At 41.1% G+C, this 21,809-nt stretch overlaps 1 protein-coding gene across 1 annotated transcript in view; it reads right to left on the bottom strand.

The window, feature by feature from the left end:
* Positions 1-8: 8 nt before the first annotated feature.
* LOC117396893 (laminin subunit gamma-3-like) overlaps positions 9-21,809 on the bottom strand; it is a 38,397-nt gene continuing 16,596 nt past the window's right edge. The window contains exons 10-28 of the mRNA XM_059005281.1: positions 17,263-17,455; positions 15,065-15,174; positions 12,666-12,884; positions 9,722-9,910; positions 9,313-9,558; positions 8,678-8,831; positions 8,251-8,393; positions 7,504-7,682; positions 6,960-7,104; positions 6,269-6,474; positions 6,005-6,081; positions 4,885-5,019; positions 4,083-4,230; positions 3,309-3,461; positions 2,929-3,031; positions 2,472-2,674; positions 1,754-1,900; positions 1,032-1,131; positions 9-863 (exon numbers count right to left, since the gene is read on the bottom strand). Coding sequence (XP_058861264.1) covers positions 601-863; positions 1,032-1,131; positions 1,754-1,900; positions 2,472-2,674; positions 2,929-3,031; positions 3,309-3,461; positions 4,083-4,230; positions 4,885-5,019; positions 6,005-6,081; positions 6,269-6,474; positions 6,960-7,104; positions 7,504-7,682; positions 8,251-8,393; positions 8,678-8,831; positions 9,313-9,558; positions 9,722-9,910; positions 12,666-12,884; positions 15,065-15,174; positions 17,263-17,455 — 3,113 coding nt within the window. The 3' untranslated portion in view covers positions 9-600. The remainder of the gene's footprint in view (positions 864-1,031; positions 1,132-1,753; positions 1,901-2,471; positions 2,675-2,928; positions 3,032-3,308; positions 3,462-4,082; positions 4,231-4,884; positions 5,020-6,004; positions 6,082-6,268; positions 6,475-6,959; positions 7,105-7,503; positions 7,683-8,250; positions 8,394-8,677; positions 8,832-9,312; positions 9,559-9,721; positions 9,911-12,665; positions 12,885-15,064; positions 15,175-17,262; positions 17,456-21,809) is intronic.

Below are 21,809 nucleotides of genomic sequence, written 5' to 3'. Positions count from 1 at the left end.
GATTCAAGTCTTTCTTTCTTTCTTTCTTTCTTTCTTTCTTTCTTTCTTTCTTTCTTTCTTTCTTTCTTTCTACATTAAAATATTGAATACCAGTAACAAATATAGTGTAGAGTTTATAAAATGAAACCTAATTGAAGATGGTCCAAGGTAAGTTAAAAAAAAAAATACTAAATTAGAATTAACATGATTAAGAACAAAAATCATGAGATAATAAAATATGACTTAAATTCAGAGGACCTAAAGTCTAGTGTGTGCCGAAGAGCAGCTTTTCAAATCATTGCAGTTTGATGTTAAAACGTGACCACCCCGGGGAAATAATGTCAAGAACAATAGATCAAAAGGAAGCTTTGAACCAGAGCCTTTCCACATCCTGGCTGGCCAGCTTCTCACCACTGTTTGCCTTTCTTTTTCTCTTAAAAAGCGAGCAATTCGCTGGCGCTCATAATGTCTTTTTCAGCTGTGTTCTCTTGACGGGAAATGAAAAAAAGGATCAATGAAGGTGCGAAATTGTATTGCTATAACATCTCCACTGTGCTCTCTAACCAGCAGTGCACTGGATCCTTCAAACCACCCTACACTCCGCTCCTGTCCAAGGCCTTTTCACTGTCTCCCCGTCTGCGGCCTGTTGAAGCAGCCCTCAGGAAAGTTCTGCACAATGTCCTCCAGATTGATTTTCTCCTCCAGGATCTCCGCAATGTCCTTCTCCATCTCTTTCATCTGGCTCTCCTGTTGTCGGGCTGCCTCTTGCAGTGTCTGGATTCTCAGCCCCAGCCCCTCACTCTGCACTCCCAGCTGCAGGATCCTCAGCTGAGTCTCCGTCTCGTTTAAGAGGCTCTCAAACCTCTCGTTCACCTGGCTGATCTCTGTTACAGGGTACAAGAAGGAACACTTGAGCCCTTTCAGTCCTTATCTTAGTGCCGCATGTTAACACATGCCGTGATGGCGAGTAATTATTGCCCAGCTTAAACTGCCCTAAGGCAATTGAAACCAAAGTAGTTCAAAACAGAAATTACTTATTACAAAATCCATACCTAACTTTGCAAGCAGATCCTTCAAGACCAATGCGTAACTCTCCAAGGACCGCTTGGCTGTCTTCATGTCTTCCCTGACATCTCCCATGTTACCCGCTATCTGAGACAAGATATTGGAAGAAAAGGCGTTCTCATGAAAAACTCACAGCCTCTGTGAACAACACCTAAGTGCTGTAAACTGTCATTTCTCAAAAAAGGTTAGTGTGGCAAACACACATGTTGCATGACATTTCGCATTGGAATTCTTCAGTAGGTTTCATATTTAGCATAACTCCTCCAGCAGTACATCATCATACTATTGCATTGCCTGTGCTTGTGCTCTGCAAGTACAAGAACTACCATAGGACTCCATGTACACTAGCACAGTTTGGGACAGTTCAGACTTGAAATGCCTGAACTGTCCTAGTGTACCTGGAGTCATAGGGTAACCCTATCTGCAAGGCTTGTGATGCTGAATGCAAGAAGAGCCCAGCAGGTGGCAGTGTTGGTGAGCTGACGCTCATTGAGATCTGCATTCCACAACTTTTGTAATGTCACAGCCCGCTTCCACTGCAGCTACGCTATAATGGGTCTTCATTTTTAGTAGCCAATATATAGTGGCCATCTATCGATCTGGTTCACATCTCTACTCACATCTGCTTCAGAGCAGTGGAGTGTTAAATGTTTTTAAACTAACAGAGATTGGACGTCGTGCAGCAATCTCGTGGCTGAGGCTGCTCTACCTCTTCCATTTCCCGCAGGTCTCTCTTCAGCTCCGCTGCTTTCATCTCCTGGGCAGCGACTTCGTGAAGGACAGCGCTAACGGTCGAGTTCAATTCAGTCGTCATTCTGCCGGATTTCTCAGTTTGTTTGAGAGCAGCTTTTGCATCCTACAGTCCGTGACATAAATAAAAAGTAGACAGGTATTTATACACAAGTCTCATATTAACAAATGAATACATATCAAAAGGATTTACAATCTGTTTTTCTTGTATTAACGCAAGCACTATTTATTACTGCACCCCTGTTTCTTCTGTTAAAGTTGTATTTATTTTTTTTGCTTGTATTGTACACTTCAATTAGGAATATTTCAGTCATTCTAAAGACAACACAATAGACGAAAAACTGATTCTGCGTAAGTGGAAGGCATAGGACTGAAGTGCCCAGGGTATAAACCCAATCAGAGGGCTATTGCTTAAATATTCAGAACCCACCCATCATTTGAATGCTAAATGCTCCAACGCTATCTTCATTACAACTCCTTCCCCTTCTCTGTTTCACAGGTGTGGAAAACAGAAAGCACAAACATGGATGGCATTGAAAGCTGCTTTTTAATAATTACATTGCAATCTGGGTGTGCAGAAAAAAGCCTCCTGCTTGACACACAAAACTATGAATAGATAAACAGTGGCCTCCTAATCCGGCCTCTTTTTGAATATCGCAACAATGTCTTTAACATACTGCGGATGCTTCAGTGGCGAGTCTCTGGGCTTCCCTGGCTGTGGCGTTAGCCTGGGTGGAGTTGGAGACTGCTGGGATCACCGTGTTCACTGCCTGTTTGGTCTTTTTCTTGGCATCCACCAAGATCTTCTCCTTCACCGTCCTCATCTTCTTCACCGCAACTTTGGTTTGGGTTTGCTTTCGACTCCACGTTTTCTTCATGCCTGAAGTAAAAGGAGAGAGGAGTGAGCACAGCCCTCTGTTGCAAAATCCAAATCACGGATTTTTAACGATGGGCATCGACAGGGTAAAAAGAAAAAACACAGGGAGGGAGGGTTGGTGCTTCCCATTGTAAAAGCATTTCAAAGTGAAATAAAGCACAGTAAAAGCATGGTAAAGCATAGGTAAGCACGGTAAAGCATATTGGTCAACTATGGTCGATGCATAGCATAGGGAAACTGCTAAATGACTGTCCTACCCTCCAGCTCCTTCAGTAACGCACTGGCTTCTGCGTCCACTTCTTTCCCCTTCACAACCGAGGCCAGGGCGAGGCTCTGAGATTCACTGGCACGGGCTGTTAACTGTACAAAAGAAAGCAAAGCAACAATGTGCACAGTGAAACACCCAGAAACTACAACTCCCAGCATCCTCTCTCTTCCACTTGTACATTCCACAGTCTGAGATAAACGATGGCTGTATTCACCGCGCATTGCTGTACAGGGAAATGTATAAAGCCCTGTGTTTTTCACAAACAGAAAGACGCCTCGAAGTAAGACGGTATACATGGATACATAAGAGGAAACAGGAAAGCCAGTGAGTCTGTGAAGGGACAGGAGTAAAGAGAGGTTATGTAGCTACCTGATCAAGTTGCTGGACACTCTCCATGCTTTTGATCATGGAGTCTATCTGTGGCTGGAGCTCCGACATTGCTTTGCTGATCAGTTCCTCTTTAGACTGTGATAATCGATCCAACTCCTCAGTCTTGTTTCTCATTGCGTCCGATAGAGGTATCTGGGGAGGGACACACACACACACACACACAAAAAAGGTCAGCACACTTTGATTTGGATTTTAAAAGGAACTACACTGTATTGTTATGCAGGTCCCTAGAGCTACAGTCGGATGCTATTTGGCACCTTTATGTGCTGAAGTTGTGGAATATCTTGTCTAACACTATTCGAGTAAACACTCCATAACCCTACCCATACATGCTTGTACAGTATGTGCTATCTATGTGAACTAGTTGCTTTGGTTGTATGTTAAAGCTGTACCTTGCATGAACAAATAACATGCAATCTTATAATACAAACATATTCTCAAATATACAACTTTAACATTAATGCATGCATAAACCAGCAACCCATACCCATACCTTCAGTGATAATTATTACACAATAGCAATAGCATGATAAAAAATGTCACTTTAGTAAGCCGACAGTAATATATATGACACATCTATCTATTTTTGTCATTCGTTTATAAATGGTCACCGCATTTGAATAGGATCAGCTAAAAATATATACAAAAGAAATAGAGAGTAGCTTTCGAGACCACAGCAGTCTCTACGTTATGCTTTGCTTTTGTTTTAGAGGGAGACAGCAGTTGGCAGGAAATTACAGAATCTGCTCTTACTTCCCTGTGCGAGTCTGTGATATTGGTCAGGACCTCGGCAATCTCAGTGTTAATCCTTTGGACCGAACTGTACGTTTTCTTGGCTTCTGTCAGTGTTTCCTCCACTGACTCTGTTAAATTGGCTTTAGCTTCATGCATATCAAAGAACCTGGAAGACAAATCGTCCCTGTATAATATTTCAGATCGTTTCTGTGGGTGAAGCAATAATAATAACTAGAATTGCTCAATAATACAGATAGAGCAAACATAAATATTACTTTATTCAGAAAAGCCTGCTATCATATGTGCAATATACAGTATATATATAATATAAAAAAATCTCCTTCCTACTAACCAGTTTGAGATAAAGACCAGTTCACCATTAAGACAGAAGGAAACACCTGCCATATGCATACACTTTAGCATCCCCTCATTTTTTATGCAAACGTTCTGTAATATATAAAAGCTGCATCCCCCTGTTGCACTTGCAAACCCGTCACTTTGAACAGTGCATATTGACAGTGTTATGGCGGGTGTTTCTGTTTTTTTTTTTTAATCCAACCCCACCGTATGTACATGCTGCATCCCGGCAAATGCATAGCAAGGAACACATCAGAAGAGTAGCTCTATTCATATAATACATCAGAAGAGTCTCTCTATTCATTTAGCACTGCATTAACAAACTGGAATCCTGTGTATCTTCAGTCTACAAAGTGGTAATCAGCGCATTTGAAGTCATTAGTGCAGGAAAGCTTCCCTTAACCCATGTGCATTATTACTGATGCTCGCAGCGATCACGTGGTACTGTACTGATGATACTCACTGCCCTGCGAGGTCTCTCACGTAGCTTTCAGTAGAATGGTCCTCCACAATGGTTGAAAGCAGGGACAATGTTTGTTTTGAAGCCCAAAGAGCCTTTTTGGCTATTGATTCCATATAATCCGCCAATGATTTTTGACTTGAAACAAAAAGATAGAGATGCTTTAGAGAGATGGGTTTCATGCTGTTTTCAAAATAGGTCTTACATCCAGCATGTGCATGGGGGGGGGGGGGGGCACGTTTCTGTTGTAAAGTCGTCGTTGAATCATACTGGATAAATGGAACAAAATGCATATAGCAAGGTAACAAAATCATTCCACAAGTCGTACCTGCGCTCATCCGTTCACTAGGGATCTCAAATATACAGGTCTGATAGAAACATGCGTTATCCTAAATATGAATTTTCAGTTTCAATCAATCAATTTTATTGTTATACAGCGCCTTTCCTGTAAAACATCTCAAAGCGCTGTACATAGCTTTACATTAAAATGACATTACATTAAAAGATAGTTATATAAAAAAGACATTAAACAACACATTAAAAAGATACATTAGAAACAGCATTTAAAAACAAAGCCGTTTTTTAAGAGTCAATAGAAAAACCATAACAATATATAAATACATTAGAAACATCCATTATAAGTTAAACAAAAAAAAAAAAAAACTGTTAACTCCCAAAAGTCAAGGAGGACAAGTGTGTTTTAAGTGCAGATTTAATTTTTTCTACAGAATCAGAGCCTCATGTGGTATGTCACAGTCTTGTTGCAAGCTTTGCTTTCAGATAGTATCGCACTTCCTTGGTCTGTAAAATTGCCCCTCCCCTTCAACGGCTTCTCCCCTGTCATTAACCAACCAGCTGCTTCCCTTATTTACTGATATACTTTTGGACATATTGAAGAAGTAACAGTTACAGACTTCCTGAAAATAAGGCAAGCAAACTTTCTTTAACCTCCTGCAGTTCACTATTATACATTTGTAATTGTTTGTGTTGCTATGTGTTTCTTTCAAAACTGCACATTTCTGTTTATATAGTGAATGAAAGTGCATGCCAGGTCTAGGGAGTTATTTTGTTGGCTGCACCCGCTTTAACAAGGAAACCACAATGATAATATAAAGAGATTTACCTGACAGCTAGAACCTGGGATTCATTTACTAGTATTGTCCATTTGTTCGGTTCCCTAGGGAGATCATAAGGAATCACCTGAACAAGAAAAAAGATGCATTCTTATTACGCCTGTGCCTCTCTGTGTATGTTATATACCAAGTACAGTGATAAAATACCTGTAGCCTAAAAAAACAAGCTGTGTCAAAGCATTCTGAATAGGGCTAAATAGCACTGCATTCATGGCTCACTAAATTCACAAAACCAACTTGCTTTATCGCCATACCATATTGTCCAGTGTTTCCCTGGCTAGCTGCAGCTGTCCCTGTGTGGCCTGGATGCTGGAGCCTGTGTCGTTGAGAGCGCTGCAGTGTTTATCGTTCCCTGCCCCGCTGCAGTTCAAGTCACGGCTGATATTGCTCAGCCTTTCTTGTATGGTCCGGACCGACGTCTCCAATTCCATAAACTGATTCAGGAAAGCGTCTCTGGCATCTGCAAGCACAACAGCAACACTGGGATGTATTTCGAAGACTTTGATGTAGTGTAAAGTTCACACTGCTGTAAAGCTAACAAACACAGCTTCATATGATCTAATTCTCATGAGAAGACACTTATACCATAACACAGGGTCAAATTATAAAGCAGTTTTAGAATGGAAGGGAAATTATAAAGCTGTCTCAGAAGAGACAGAAATGGCAGCTGCACAAAAACTTGCTTGCTATTCAAATTAAGGTTTTTGGTAAAACAAAATAAAAACACTTACAAACGGTAAAGGGTACGAGAGCATCTCTATGGCATAGCTGTGCCTGCTGTGCTGTTTTTTTCCCCCCTGAATAAAAGCTAATGCAAAATGTCCAGTATACCTTGCATAAGACACTGGATCCCAGTTCCATGATTATTTAGACTAATCTGCTCTTTCACCTGGCTATAAAATAGAAGCCTATGAAATCAGATGAAGTACTTCTCTGAATCCTCACTTTGCATTGCCAGTAAGTCCTCCAGTGAATTGCTGAGGGAACCCTCCTTTTGCACAGGGTAATGTTCGTAGCCTCTATGAGACTGGCAATCGTATTTCTTCAGCTCCTCTTCCAAAGCTTGCAGCTTTTCCTTCAGTTTGGCTGCCTAAGAAAAAATAAGAAACAATATTAGACTCCTTGGTATAATGCTATCCTCCACGCTCAGTCGCACGAGGGCTTCGCTTCGCTTTTCTCATTTTCTTGTGGTGAATTTAGCTGCTCATAATAATAGCCCCCTGGGTCACGTCACATGTGGGTTTTCACTCAGGCCACTACTTTCTTGGGAACAAAATAAGAAAACAAATAAAAAATAAAAATACGGTAACACTTTACATGGCGTCTCTAATTACTGTGCATTTACATAGTAAATACATGCGTACTTACACAGAATGACATAGTTATATAAAGGCTATAAAGGCGCCATCGTTTAATCCATGCCATTAGGCTAATGCTATGAATCAGGCAATCCCAATGCTTTTCGTCTGCAGCGTTGAGCACCTCTTACCTCATCTCGCACCAAGCCGTAGCACACTGGGCACTCCTCGCACTGGTGCGTGGCTCTGCTGTGGAAGTAGTTCACCTTACACTGATCGCACTTGTACCCCACAAACCCCTCCCAACACAAACAGGTGCCGTTGCCGTGACACTGCATGGTGACAGAACCCATGGGGGAGCAGTTACACGCTGCGGGGAAGAGAGAAGCAAAAAACAAAACACAACATTAGAAAAGAAAATTCCCCAGTTTCATTCCCTCCCGAAACCTGTTCCAGACCTCCCTGTCATTGCCAATAGGATGCATGTGCCATTAACACGTCCTGTTTGAATGATTTATTGCTTTTACAATGTTATTTACTGCTGCCTTCTCTTGCCAGGCCTCCCTTGGAACGAGATGCATATCTACCCTGATTAAATAAAGACATGCATTTGAATTTGAATTTAACATTTGCTTCCCTTTCATTTGGTAAAGATTGCTCCAGAGTTCATATATTTTTGCACTTGCAAACCCGTCAGAGTTAATATATATTCATACGTTTCAGCTACATTGACAGATGCCTGCTTGCCCGTTCTTTACTTTGCTTGTTACAGAGATGATGTATCCATTCAGCTCCTGTTTTCATCTGATTTGAATTCCTGATTGATCTGACGGGGTCTGCATCTCATTTACGGACACCGTTCAAGGGAAGTAGGTAAGTCACGTTTAGACTGAAGGTCTGTTCAGCTCGGACCTCTGGAAATGGGCACGCTGACTCACCCCTGCAACCCCTGGCAGAGAAGCTGAAGAATCCTTTACGACACGAGTCACACGCTGACCCCTCGACCCCTGGGCGGCACGAACACTGTCCTGTGATTGGGTGACAGGCACTGGATACTGAACCAGTGGGGTTGCAGGTGCATCTAGAGAGAGAGAGTGAGGACACAGAATTCAGTCAACACTGTTGCTAAAGTAAACTAAGGCAAGCAGCTTCAGCTTTTACTGTCCCCAAACATTTTTATGATGTTTGCATCATTCCAATGGGTTCTTATTAAAAGTTGTAAACATTTTTTTAAAAACTTTTTTATATAGTTTATGTTAGGGCCATGATGTAAGCGTCCCACAGTAAAAGCCTAGCAAAGCTAGGCACTCCTTTCAAGTCCTCAGAAATTGTGTCAATGCAGCTAGAGTGTTCTCCCACACTTACCTCTGACAGCCCTCTCCTGGCCGCAGGTTGAAGAAGCCGGTCTCGCAGTGTCCGCAGTCTCGTCCGGTCACATGACTCAGGCACTCACACTGACCAGTCTGCGCACCGCAGCCTGCGGACGGACTCACTGAACCAGAGGGGCTGCAGTTGCAAGCTGGAGGCACAACACAGTCACTGTCAGTTCAATTGGAAACAAATGCTGTCTGGCTTTCTAATGATAAACTGGATTTAGATACCAATGCCTTTCTTCTGTACTCTTGCTATGTTTAATGTGGGAAGGATTACATTTAAAACCTTTTTTTTGCTCTCACTTCGCATGTATGCTTTTACTGAGGAACAGGCGAGATGATGTTTTGTTGCTCTGTAACATTTCTGCGTCTTTATGTCTTATTCTCTGAGACTTGAATGTTCAACACAGCTTCAGCATAATTGTGCTGAAATGACAGCTGCGGTATTAGTACATCACATTTGTGGAAGATGTGGCACCCTCATGTATCTTTTTTCTAACATTTTTTTGATCAAAAAAACTGTGGATATCGAGCCATTATCGCCCCAAACCACTGTTCTTGAACGTATTAGATCCTGTAATGCTGGCGTTCATAATAAACATAGTATAATACCACGTAGATACTCACGCCTGCACTTGTGGAGTGTTTCCCGGTCTAGCGCGTTACCGTAGTAACCGTCCTTGCATCGTTCACACCGGTCTCCTTCTGTGTTGTGCAGACACTTGAGGCAGCGCCCGGTTGCGTGGTCACAGACGCCGACGGCATTGGGGTCCACGTTCCCACTGCACTGACAGGGACGGCAGGGCTTCCACTGGCCACGGACCCCCCGCGGGTCACCATGGAAACCGTCGTCACACATTTCACAGCGAGTTCCTGTCCGGAGGGTAAATAAATAAGAGCTCGTCACGTCCCGAGAGATCCCAGACGTGCCGCGTCCGCTTGTTATGTTAAGTAGAAAGGCATACTTTATGCTTTAAATGTTGATGAAAGAGTAGTTTTGGACACATAGCAAATATATATTTTTCATTGAGGCTACCTCGTTGCCCTGGCGGGCACTCTGTACAGACGACCTCCCCGGTATCTGGAATCACTGCACAGCTGGACTGGTGCGGGCAAGGGCAGGGCTGACAGTCACCGGATGTCCCAAGTAAAGGGTTTCCATAGAAACCGTCAGCGCAACGCTCACAGGTAGGCCCGACCGTGTTGTCCCTGCACTGGCATAGGCCTACAGAGTAAAAAAGACACGGGAAATAATAAACAGGTTTAATAGCAAACTTCAATTGTCCTTTAATCTTTGATGTAGACTCTACACCCCCAAACCTGGGCATACCAGTATTTAACTAGCATTTCATAAGATTTTTGACCGATAGAACTCTTTTTCATGTTGGGCAAAACGTTTATAAACATCTCCCTAATTGACCCCTCGTGGTCATGAGTTTCTACTGATAAAAGTGAATGCAGTATTATTGTAATGTACCGATATCAATGACCTACCATCTCTGGGAAAAGGATAAGCTCCATTAGTTGTCTATCAGTTGTTTTTTCTCCTAACACGCGTTGCCAGCAGGTGGCAGTGTGCACAAAGTCATCACAGCACTTCACTTCTGAGAATAATTAAAGTAGGTAGCTCTCATTTGGTTGCACTTGGTTTTTTAGTTTTTAAACAGCTTTAGACGTCCTTTGTTCATTGATTTTGTGTACAATTTGAAGGGTTTAATCAAGTAATCAAGTCTAAACTAATTTAGACTTAACATTCACCTTGAGTCAATGCTCGTAGTGCTGGGGGACTCTACATTCCCTGTTCAAGATGATCACGATACATCTTGAACTGGGAATATCTTTCATTTCCTCCTGGGAAGGACCCTATGGTCTTTGTTAAGTGGTTTCTGGCGACGTAAGGCATGGGAAAAATAACAGCGCCTTAAGCAATTTCTCTGAGAAAATGCAAAGAAAATAAAAGCTGTTTCATTGGGGAACAGAGTTTCAGAAAACCACCCCTTTCTGATGCGGAAAAGGAATTGAAGATTCTGATCAAACGGAGAGTCAACTCAAAAGAGAATAACTGCCACCCTGAATGTAGGCTGGTGCTGGGGTTTCCAGGAGAATGTTTTGACAGTCTAAAGACTTCTGGGAACGCCACCCCGAAGGGCTGCAGACAGTTGCTTGTTTTTTTGTAGGTCTTTTTATTTATTTTTGAAGATGGATCCAGAATGTCTCCCACAGAGACGTCATGCAGTTTCTTTTTTTTTTATAGTGAGACCCTGGAGCAAGTGACTGCGGGTTTCAAACATAAACATATAGAAAGAAGTAAAGGAGTAACAAAGAGAGGGTTCCTCTAAGAAACATTCACCTTCCTTCTCATGGACCATGAATATATTGAGGGCAATGAAATAACATCCTTACAGTGTAACTAGTCAATTGTGGAATCGTAACACAAGGAAGCGCTGAACAGGAACTGGTTGACTATCCAGTAAATCCACAGCTTGTGGGATTGAGGACAGAGCACTCCACCTCAGTGCTTTCCACTGACACAGTGTTGCAGGGCTGTGCGGAATGAGGGCTGTGAAGAGGAAGCATATCAGGGAAAGAGCCGTCCTGAGATGGTGTTTCCTAACAAGCTTAACCACAAAACGCCTGCTGCTTTTAAAACATTTATAAACCTAATAAACTATCCCTGATTTGAAAACCAGCTCGGAAATTGTTTTATACGGACAATGACCACACGGCTCTCCACATACAAACCAAAGCTGTCTGCAACTATCTCTTTGAGAGAGATATTCTGCCACCAGCTGGCGCCACACACAATGAAATCAAGTTATACAACTTAAAGAGGATATAAAAAGCGCGTTCACGTGACATGTAAGGTTTGACTTGCAGTGCTGAAGCGCTTTCTGATTTCCATGCTATGCATTAGCCATAAATTAATATTTTTTTTTTAATGTAACTACAAGTTACTAAAAAAAGTAATCAGATTACAGAGAGCGTGAGAGAGTCAGTTGGCACAGGCAGTAGGTAAAGGACAAACACTTGCAGGTTCGGGTTGGGTTGCAGGTCTTATTAAAGCAGGTCGGGTCGCGAGTAAGAAGACGGTGCTGCAGCGGGTTGCGGGTTTGGGTCAGGGTCCTGTAGTAGCAGGTCCAGGTAGGAAGTGGGTCGTAATAATCGGACCCGCACAGGACTCTGATGCACGGTTCACCTGTTTTAAACCTTGGTGTCATCTAAAAATGCATACAAAATACAGACCCTTCCCTGCGTCTGTTGCTGTAGTTTGTGGGTTACATAGCTCATTAAAGAGAAAGAAATCCTCACAAAGGCGTCAAATGAACACAGTTCAGACTCGAGTCGCGAGCACTTCAAAGCAGCAGATGTGAGTGCATTACTGCCATAGGAGCAGATGTGAGTGCATTACTGCCACCTGACAGCATCACAACACATCAGTTAGTGATAATGCGCTAAAGGGGTGCTAGATGTTCCATTTCTTTTCAAGATGAATGATATTTTGTTTGTTCGCAGTCTGGCTTCTTTGATGATAATTTGTTTTTTTTGTCGTCAGTGGTAAACAGGTTTTTCTGAGATCCACATTCTGTTCCTGATTTTATGGCTGGGATGTTTTAAATGATTGGACAGCACGTACAGTACCTTGCATGCATGTGTGAAGGACATGCGCCAGACATCATCAGCTTACAGAACAGCTTCTCCTGAAGAACATTCTCATTTCCAGATGGCTGTATAGAAACTGTATACATATTCAGCTGACCCTATTAAAAGGTATACTTCTCGTGTACGAACTTACCCTGCACTGCATGGTGACTTTTCAAGTTTTGACCTTTCTTAAAAAAAAAAATTCTAATATTACTATGAACTCAGATACCCTGTAGTAAGGTCCCTGTGGGTTTTAGGGGCGGGTTTTGTTTTGTTTTTAATAACAATGCATTTAAAACAAACCAGAAGAACAAAACAAGCAGAAGAGGTTTATGAACCTGTCTCTCCATCGCACACCCCATGCTGGTTGCAGGTGCAAGGCACACACCGAGTGAAGGGTCCGCCGCTGGGGGTCTCTCGTTTATACCCTGGGGCACAGAACTCGCAGAACTGCCCCACGTACCCCTGGGGGCAAATGCACTCCTCCACCCAGGGGGCAGGAGGCTCCAGTCCTGGGGCTGCAGACACGAGGGTAACCTCCGACAGCTGGGCTGTATCTGTGGGAGAAAACACATACCGGGACATGACGAGCAGACTGTACTCCATCCGAATCTCATCATCTCCACAGTAATCTACAATACTTAAAACAATATTGCTACCTGCTGGGATCTAACCCCGTTCAACAAAGATAGCTACATGCAGAAAGAGGAAATACATAATTCCAATGCTTGGTTTATCTCAATCTCCTACCTGTCACTCAGCAGCGAATGCACACACCCACACGGCAGACGGCTACCCTGTCACAAGCATTAATACCCTGTATCCTTCCAAACAAAGGATTTAGGGGAGCTCCCTAATAAAAGCTGAATTTCAAAACAATAATTGTGTGAATACAGTAATTGTTACAGCTGTGTATAATGGTATTTAAAACAGGATTCATTCATTCCGACTTTTTACATAATCCGCCCTTACTCTGCTCCCACCGCAGTTGGATATGCGACAGATTACTGTATTTATTGGTTTACTGGATGAAGAAGCATGTTTAGAGTAAATAATCCCAGTTATTTGCCTGTGTGATCAGCCTTTATTACAAAGGCTGGTTATATCAGTTGCTTCTTACATTTCTGATTTTGAAGAATGTCTGGAAGACGTCGGGCCCTTGCTTATCATTCGTGGTTTGTCTGAACTTTAAAAGTACAAACAAGTGACAAGCCTGTGTCTGGCCACAAGAATTAGCAGCCAGAATCGAGACGGATCTCACCTGCCATTGCCCTCTAGTGCATTACATTCCTATTGTAGTGCACATTGCCTTGTCATTTGTTACAGGGTTCACAGGAGGTTTGGATCTGTTTTTCGAATTAACATGTACAACGTGCAGGTTGTTGTACAGCCACACATGATGTGGATTATCTAGCCTGTGTAGACCGTGGAATTTTGGTACTGATCAGCACAATAATGCAATAAACACAATTGCCCACTGGGGGTGCTGTCGGACGCCCATATGTGCAGATCAAATGGTTTATTAACTGGAAATGCTCCATATGGCCACTTTCTATTTCAACACGTTTTGCTGTATGGCGGGCCTGTGCATCGCATGCAATAAACAAAGTGAATGCAGTTGGACTAAACACATGATTACTGACATCACTGTGCAGACAGACAGCAAACACATGTGCAAGCACAAGAAGAAAGAAGAAACTAAACACGGTCCTGCGCTGGGGAACGCAGCAAAGAACACCCAGGACAGCTGCTCCACGGCTGGGAGCTATTCTATTTTCTTTGATCCCCCAAACAAGCTTTGTCACAGTGTACACAAATAAGAACTCTCTAATTACTGTGTGTTTACAAATACATGTATACTTACACATAATTACAATGTTATTATGCAATGTTAAAATATACTTAATGTGTATCGGAAAAGGGTTAGGGTTAAAAATAAATTGTGCAAAAAGATTTACACATTAAGTACATTGTAACGATGCATAATAACATTGTATTTAAGTGTAAGTACACTTGTATTTACTAAGTAACTACTATGAAAATGCACAGTAATTAGAGACACTTCATGTGAAGTGTTACCAGTATAATTATTGTATGCTATATAGGGTAAACTATAGTAGTTATTTGTGCTGCTCTCTCTTTAAGAGACAGGAAACGGGATGTCCTTGCTATTACATTATCAATGCACTTTCATTCAGGACCATTCTAGAGTCACTTTTGATCTTTTGTAGCCATCAGATGGAAATGATTTTCAGCCTCTGGATTTAAATCCATCACAGACGGATTAATCCGGTTTGACAGGCCAGCGCGTGACTATCCTCCGCTATCAACCTGAAGAGCAGAGGCACATGCGGTGTGAAGACGTTGGACCCGTTTTCGCAGGTTGTTACTGCCTTTGAATCGTGCAGATGGTAGCGTCCTGGGCTTCCCTTGTGCAGAATACTTTTTTTTTTAAGTGGAAAAACAATGAATTAGCTTTTTAACCCTTTCATGCAAGAAATATTTAAAATACAGCTTAACTTCACTATAACAGTTGTGCAAGGATGTGAGTCATGTGACTTAGCTTGCCTATTATGTGAGTTCTGGCTACACCACTGCTGCCTGTAGAAAATAGTATAGAACCCTCCTCCCCCACCATCCTTAGTCTCATGACTTAGTTTGTAAATAAGACCCTCAAACACACACAGCAGAGGGTGAATGAATTTGTGGTTGCTCTGCAGAACTTCACTCAACTCACAGCTGTGGCCCCCAGCGTTGCTTATTTTAATGGCAGTGAGGTTGGAGAGAAGTCGATGAAACTCAAAGGATGACAAAGGGACCTGCTGGCCTGCCTGTCCCTCGTGAAGCCTGAAAAAGACATTGACACAGCTGCGTTTAAAATGCTACGGAGCTACCAATGCATTTCTAATGAGAGCGTGGCGTTCAAACGATACACATCTCAGAAAGAGAATGTGTCAATCAAAATTCTGAAGTAGCCAGACCCACACACTATAATGAAAGAGTTATTTTACTCAGGAGTAAGGGCCTCTATTGTCCACAGTGCTACTCTTCAATGGTATGGCATTATTTTATTCAACAATTCAATAACAGTCACAAATATGATATATTCTTGAAAATCTAACTTTAAAACTGAAAAAAAACCCTCTTTAAATAACTGCTTAAGCTTAATAGTGCCCTTTAATCATTTTCACCCTATGCAACTTTCAGACATGAGTTTTAAAACAAAAAATGTAAATAATGTTTTGGCGAATTTTGTAACAAAAACAAACTAAAAAAAAACAGTATTTAACTATTTCATATGAGCTAAAGCTCATATGAAATAATTGGGTGCTTGTATTGCTATTTTATTACCCTGAACTCTGTAATCATTGAGAACTCCTTCAGGAGATCTTCCAATAAGGACTATTAAGTTTTACTATGCCCTCGCTGCACCACTTAAATGACAGGCTGAATAAATCACCTTTTGTTCACTGTTTTTACAGTCTTTCTCAGTGTGAAATGCTGAACTGCACTTTTCAGAGAGCAAGTGACCCCCTATTGTTCAGTAATAGTTCTCATTTATGAAAACCAGAACCCTACGAAGACCTGAGACGTAATTACTTGAACCTTATAATTAGGGTAGATACTGTCTACTTGTAGGCAGAGTTGGATGATTTCTTTATGCAGTACGGTAGGTCCATAAATGCCTTTTCTGGAATAGAATATGTAGTATGACTTACACTTTAAAACTTGAATCAAGACCACACTGATTTAGCCTGCCATGCATATTTAGTGTCTCTGATTGCTGTGTATCTACATAGTGATTACTTAGTAAATACATGTGTGCTTGCACATAATCACAATGTTTTCATGCATAGTTACAATGTACTTAACGTGTAAATCTTTTTGCACAATATATGTAACTGCACATTTGTTTTAGAAAAAGGGTTAGGGTTTGGGATTAGGTTATATCTTGAAAAAAGATTTGCACATTAAGTACATTGTAACACATTGTAATTATGTGGAAGTACCTTCAGTTTTACATCTGCAGACTGGAAGACAGTCTTCTTAGAGGTCAAAATATATTAATTAGGCTTGCCATGAATTGCTAGCTGTGGAATTAATGACACCATGAAAAAAAAAAAACCTGATGTAGTCTTCACATACGTGTTAAAAGGTTATTCAGTAGCTAATTAAATAACCTGCCTTGTATTTCCATTAGCTATGGAGATTTCATCTGCAGTATTGAAATACCAAACCAAATAAACCAAAAAACTGCTACCTTGATTAAAGAAAGCTTGCGTGGCTACGTTCAGGTAGTCTGCTGCCCTTCCTTTGTCATTTCATATGTTAAAGCAGGTCACTGGCTGCTAAGCGTGTCAGTCATCACGTAAACCAGCTGATTGGTTAATGATGGGGAAGAGGGCGGGGAGAATTTTACTTTCCGGGTAGGAAGTGCAAGTACAGCAGGCAAATGGGTTAGTATAAAATGCTTTTTTTCTTTGAGAACAGCTTGTGTGAGACCTGCACAGCTGTACCCCTTTTAAAGACAACTAACAAGCATATTGGCAGCTCCATTCTAGCCTATGCGTGTCCCTGTTGCTTTTGCAATGTCATGTTGCCAGTGTTGTTCACAGGTTCTGGTGCAGACCATCACTGTTCTTTTCTTAACTCTCTGCAGATCAATTGCGTTTTTGCTTTGTTCTGGAGTACAGCTGCCATTCAAAGGCAGGGTTACCATATGACTCCACGTTCACTCGAACAGTTTGGGACAGTTCAGGCTCACATCGCAATGCATTCTGGTACAGTTTACCTGTCTCAGATACCTTTCACTTGTTTAAGCAGGACTACACTTACCAGAATACATTGGGGCGTGAATTAAAAAGCCTGAACTGTCCAAAACTGTCCCAGTGAACACAGAGTCATGTGATATTCAAAGGCATTGAAGGGTATTACCTGAATACAAATGTCTGTTGGGGATGGGAGTCTGTCACAGTTTTATTCTGCGGGAAAAGACGTGCTGACATTCTCATCCCCGAACCTTCGATTATCAGCGTCACAAAGGAAGGCAGGAGCTCCTCGCTTTCTCCTTTGAACGTCAGAGAGAGGGGCTGTCCGTAGCTGAGGAGTTTGTCCCCCAAAAACTTCCCTGAAACAAGAGCACAAGCAATTAAGAATGCTTCACTGCTGCAAGCCATTTTACCCTTGAAGTCTTTGTAGGACTGTTTGCAATGATTTGCCCATAGGCTGAATAATAAGAACCTTCTCCTAAGGAGACGGTATTCCATAGTGATTCTACAAAAAATAGCTTGGAAATACAATTCCAGATACCAGGAGGTCCTTTAAGTGTCTGCTGAGATCAATATGTGTGCATTATTTACTGTGTTACTCGAATCTCCCTTGGCAATGCCATCGCTGTAATATTATTTTGATGGAGATTTGCTCATTATGATAATAAAATGAATATATATATCATGAACATTTGGGTTCTATTTAATTATTATTTATGCATTTAAGCTTACTTTAATGACAAAACGCATTAGCCCCCTAAAGATGTCCCTGTCTGTGCTTAAAATGTGTCTAAAGAACAATGAATCAGTTTTTAATGTTGCTTTTTTTTTACATATTGAGTGAACTTTATGGCTGCCTTTATCCTTGTTATTACTATCATTTTTTTCATTTTTATTTTCTGCTGCTGTTTTCTATCTTTATTCTTATTTTATCTACAGTACATTTTAAAGAGTGAGTATCTTCAGATGTCTGGAGAACCCTGTGGGACAGGCAGTCTTCCTCACATCATTCAAATCATATGACAACCTTATAACTCTTAAGCCCCACTTACTCTGTCTATATACTGTATGTATATATACAGGAGAGAGAGAGAGAGAGAGAGAGAGAGAGAGAGAGAGAGAGAGAGAGAGAGAGAGAGAGAGAGAGAGAGAGAGAGAGAGAGAGAGAGAGAGAGAGAGAGAGAGAGAGAGAGAGAGAGAGAGAGAGAGAGAGAGAGAGAGAGAGAGAGAGAGAGAGTGAGTAGACAGGGCTATGGTTGAAAGTGGATGGATGATTAAAATGAACCGGTACTGTGCAATGACTTAAGACAGCTCAATACATGACAATTATACAAACTGGAACCAATCCAATATAAGTTAACTAACAGACTGACAACTACCAGATCAACAATACAAGTATTCCAAGTCGGTGGGTCAACTAACAGCCAATAATGTTGCATTAAAGGGGTGCTGATCAAGCACCCCTTTAGCACCAGCAATGGGTCCCGTTTCTTCTATTGAAGATCTTTTGGTCCTTTGCTTGTATTTTGTAATTCCATGTGTAATATGCAGCTCTCTCAAAGACAACGCTATAGAAGTGGAAACTGATGCAGCTTCCTGGTGTGGCATCTCATCCTGCGCTGTAGGTCAGCTTCACTCCAGTGATCTAGCTGCAATCAAGCCATGTGACCTCCTGCGGAGGAAATGGTTCGGAACCAGGCTTCTTGAAGATTCTGGAATCCCAGTGCTAATGCTGCTGATGCTAATGAGAGATTGTCATAACCTTGGTTGATATGCTTTCAAATGGGAAGAATGCATGTTGAAGCAGCTGCCATATAATGTTCAGAATTTTACAGTTGCAAGCCAGGAAGCAAAGAACTACCAGTGCAGAAAATAACAGCTGCAAATTGCATCAGTAGAGGATTCAGCGAGTCTGTCAGAGTCTCATTAAAACTATACAGTATTTATCCAATTAATAGAATATCGCAAATTAACTCTATAGAAATAAATATTTATATATTTAAATTATCTCAATGTGTTCTAATATGACACAAAGGCATCGTCTATACTGTATTAAATTCTTGGCAGATGATTTGTTTTTATTATAGGCTTCTTAAAAAAAAAACCCCCAAAAAAAACCCTCCCAGGTCTTTAAGATTTCCAACCTTGTATTTATCACCGGGCTCCACATAACACGCACCATTGCGAGCTTTAGTAGCTGTTCGATATCGCTCCCCTTGAGTAGACGAAACAAATCCATCCTCCTCTACAAGAACAGCTTTTAAATCGTGATTTGAATTCTATCCCGCTCGGATCCGCCGACTCCCATTCTTTCAGATGTGCTTCTTAAAACCCTGCTCAGGTCCACCAGCCTTGGCAAGGGATCATTCATCTACCTTGGTGCTTCTGTGAGGAACAGCGCTGTGGTAAACATCATGGCTCTGCTTGCTTTAACTCATTAAAGCTGTGCAGAGACCCATGAAACCTGCTCATGTGTTCAAAACTCTTCCCTGTATCTTTGAACACTTTGGGCAACGCATTTCATTTAATTTATTTCATTGCTTTTAGTGAAAACATTGTTGATCGTGCCTGTGATCGTTTATTAAAACGTCTATTTTACAAACTAAAATTCAAAGCATGCAGAACAAGCAGAACAGTCATCTATGAAGTGTTTTCTTCAATTGAGAATCTTGTGCTACCTGATTAACAGCTTAAATATGAATTATTTACCTCGTGGATTGTCTGTGCAGCTACTGTCTGTAGCTCGGGGGAAACTGCTTGGGTGTGAATAACTGGGTGCATCCAGTACCTTCTATTAGGTGCACCTTGCTGCCAGCTAAGTCGAAAGACTGAACATGATGATTCTGTGATGGCAGCCAAAAATTAAACCACTGCAAAAAAGTTTCTTGATTTCTAAAAAGTACTTCAAGTTAATTCAAATCATCACATGTATTGTTATAAAATCTATAGACGTGACACTTCAATGTAACACATGGCCAGAGTTTTATTAACTGTTTTTTTTTTTTTAGTTGAGTTCAAATTGAATTTCTTTGAATCAATGCTGAATTTAGGATTGCTGCATACCATATGAATTATATACATACGTAAATTCAACAGAAAATCATGTGTTGGATAATTTGCAATTACTTTTGAATTATTGGCAACTGTTACATGAATAATGCATTTCCTCATAATATCCTCCAGGTACGCAGACCATCTTTCCAGCATGTGTGTGCTCGTGTGAATCCCCATTGGTGTGGAAGGAGGGTGAGGTCAAACACACCAACAAACGGAGGACTTTGGCATCAAATATCCTCAAGTTGCTTCTGCTCTTTTTCTAAAAGATATATTTTGCGCGAGAACAAAAAAAAAAAAAAAAGAAAAAAGAAAAAAAAAACAGAACAAACAACCTATAGGGAGTTTTCCCTCTTTGTTTTTTGCTCCGAGTTAGAAATGCAAGGTCAATACGAGGTCTCGGTATGGTAAACGTGTGTGTGTGGGATCCTGCTAGCCGGGGGTACAAAGAGACAAGAAGGTCAAATAGCTGACCCCCAGGTCACACTGTGAGTCAGAGGCCCAGATGGGTTGGGTACTATAACTCCAGAACCCTCCCTGCTGGAATTCAGCTTGCTTTAAGGTTTGTTTGCTTCTACTTTTGGTTAAATCCATTTTGAATAATATACATAAATAAATTAAAGCAACTGCAGCCGTGCGAGAAAGGATTAGTGCTGGCTGATTCTTTGTAACACATCTTGTATAAGACAATGCATTTCAGTTAATGCAGTATATAGACTAAACTGGTGATGTTTTACAATAAGTGCCAAGGTGAATTTCGGTTACTGGTTTATAAGTTTAAGTATTTAACAGCACATTAAAAAGAAAATAGCTTTGAAAGTCTTTTATTTACATTTCCCAGACTGTTTTATGATGTGTGCTATCATTCTGAGTCTAGCTTTTGCTTCTCTAATACAAGGTTATTATATTTTTTTCTCTAAATCTGCCTTTACCAGGCTTTGAACTTGCTTTGAGCTTGTCTGGAGAATCCTAAACACCAGGGGCTAAAGAGACTTCTGCATTCCATTCAAATCACAAGATGATGTAACCATTCAACCCTGCTACCAGAGCTGAACAGTCACATGATCACATGATTTGAATGGAATGAGTAAGTATGTTCTGGCACTCAAAGTAAGCACGAAGACTTCTAAGATTTTTGAGAACCATTAGAACACAAAAGTGGAGGAACAGCACCCAGAAAATAGCAAAGGAAATGTAAAGAAGCAACTCAAATAGTATGTGAAGCGACTTTCTCTTTAAGCATAGACCCACTGATAGGAGCCACCTTCATTCTAACCCCCTGTTATTCTACTATAGTAATGTTTGTACCTAAGAGTTTTATGAAGGACCTTTCATGATCATTCAGAGCTCTAAGAAAAATCTAGTTATTAAAATGTTTTTCTTTAGAAACAACCGATGCCAGTACTGCACAGAAGCAAAGTAAATATATCCCATTAGCTTTTAATATGCTATAAATAATAATAGGAACAATTTTTGTTTCTCCCTATAATATTCTGCACATATATTGAGTAAAGAGGAAATCCTCCATATATTTTCAGAGGAACACTAAACTGACTGATGTATGGACATTTTTTCTTTTATATTTTAGAATGGCCGTTTATTTTTCCCCTCACCGTAGCAATTCCCCACACAGCTCAGGAGAACTGAAGGTCCAGTTGG

The sequence above is a fragment of the Acipenser ruthenus genome, chromosome 31 (genome assembly GCF_902713425.1).
Source record: "Acipenser ruthenus chromosome 31, fAciRut3.2 maternal haplotype, whole genome shotgun sequence".
Taxonomy (NCBI): domain Eukaryota; kingdom Metazoa; phylum Chordata; class Actinopteri; order Acipenseriformes; family Acipenseridae; genus Acipenser; species Acipenser ruthenus.
This window is presented reverse-complemented; position numbering and strand designations above follow the sequence as displayed.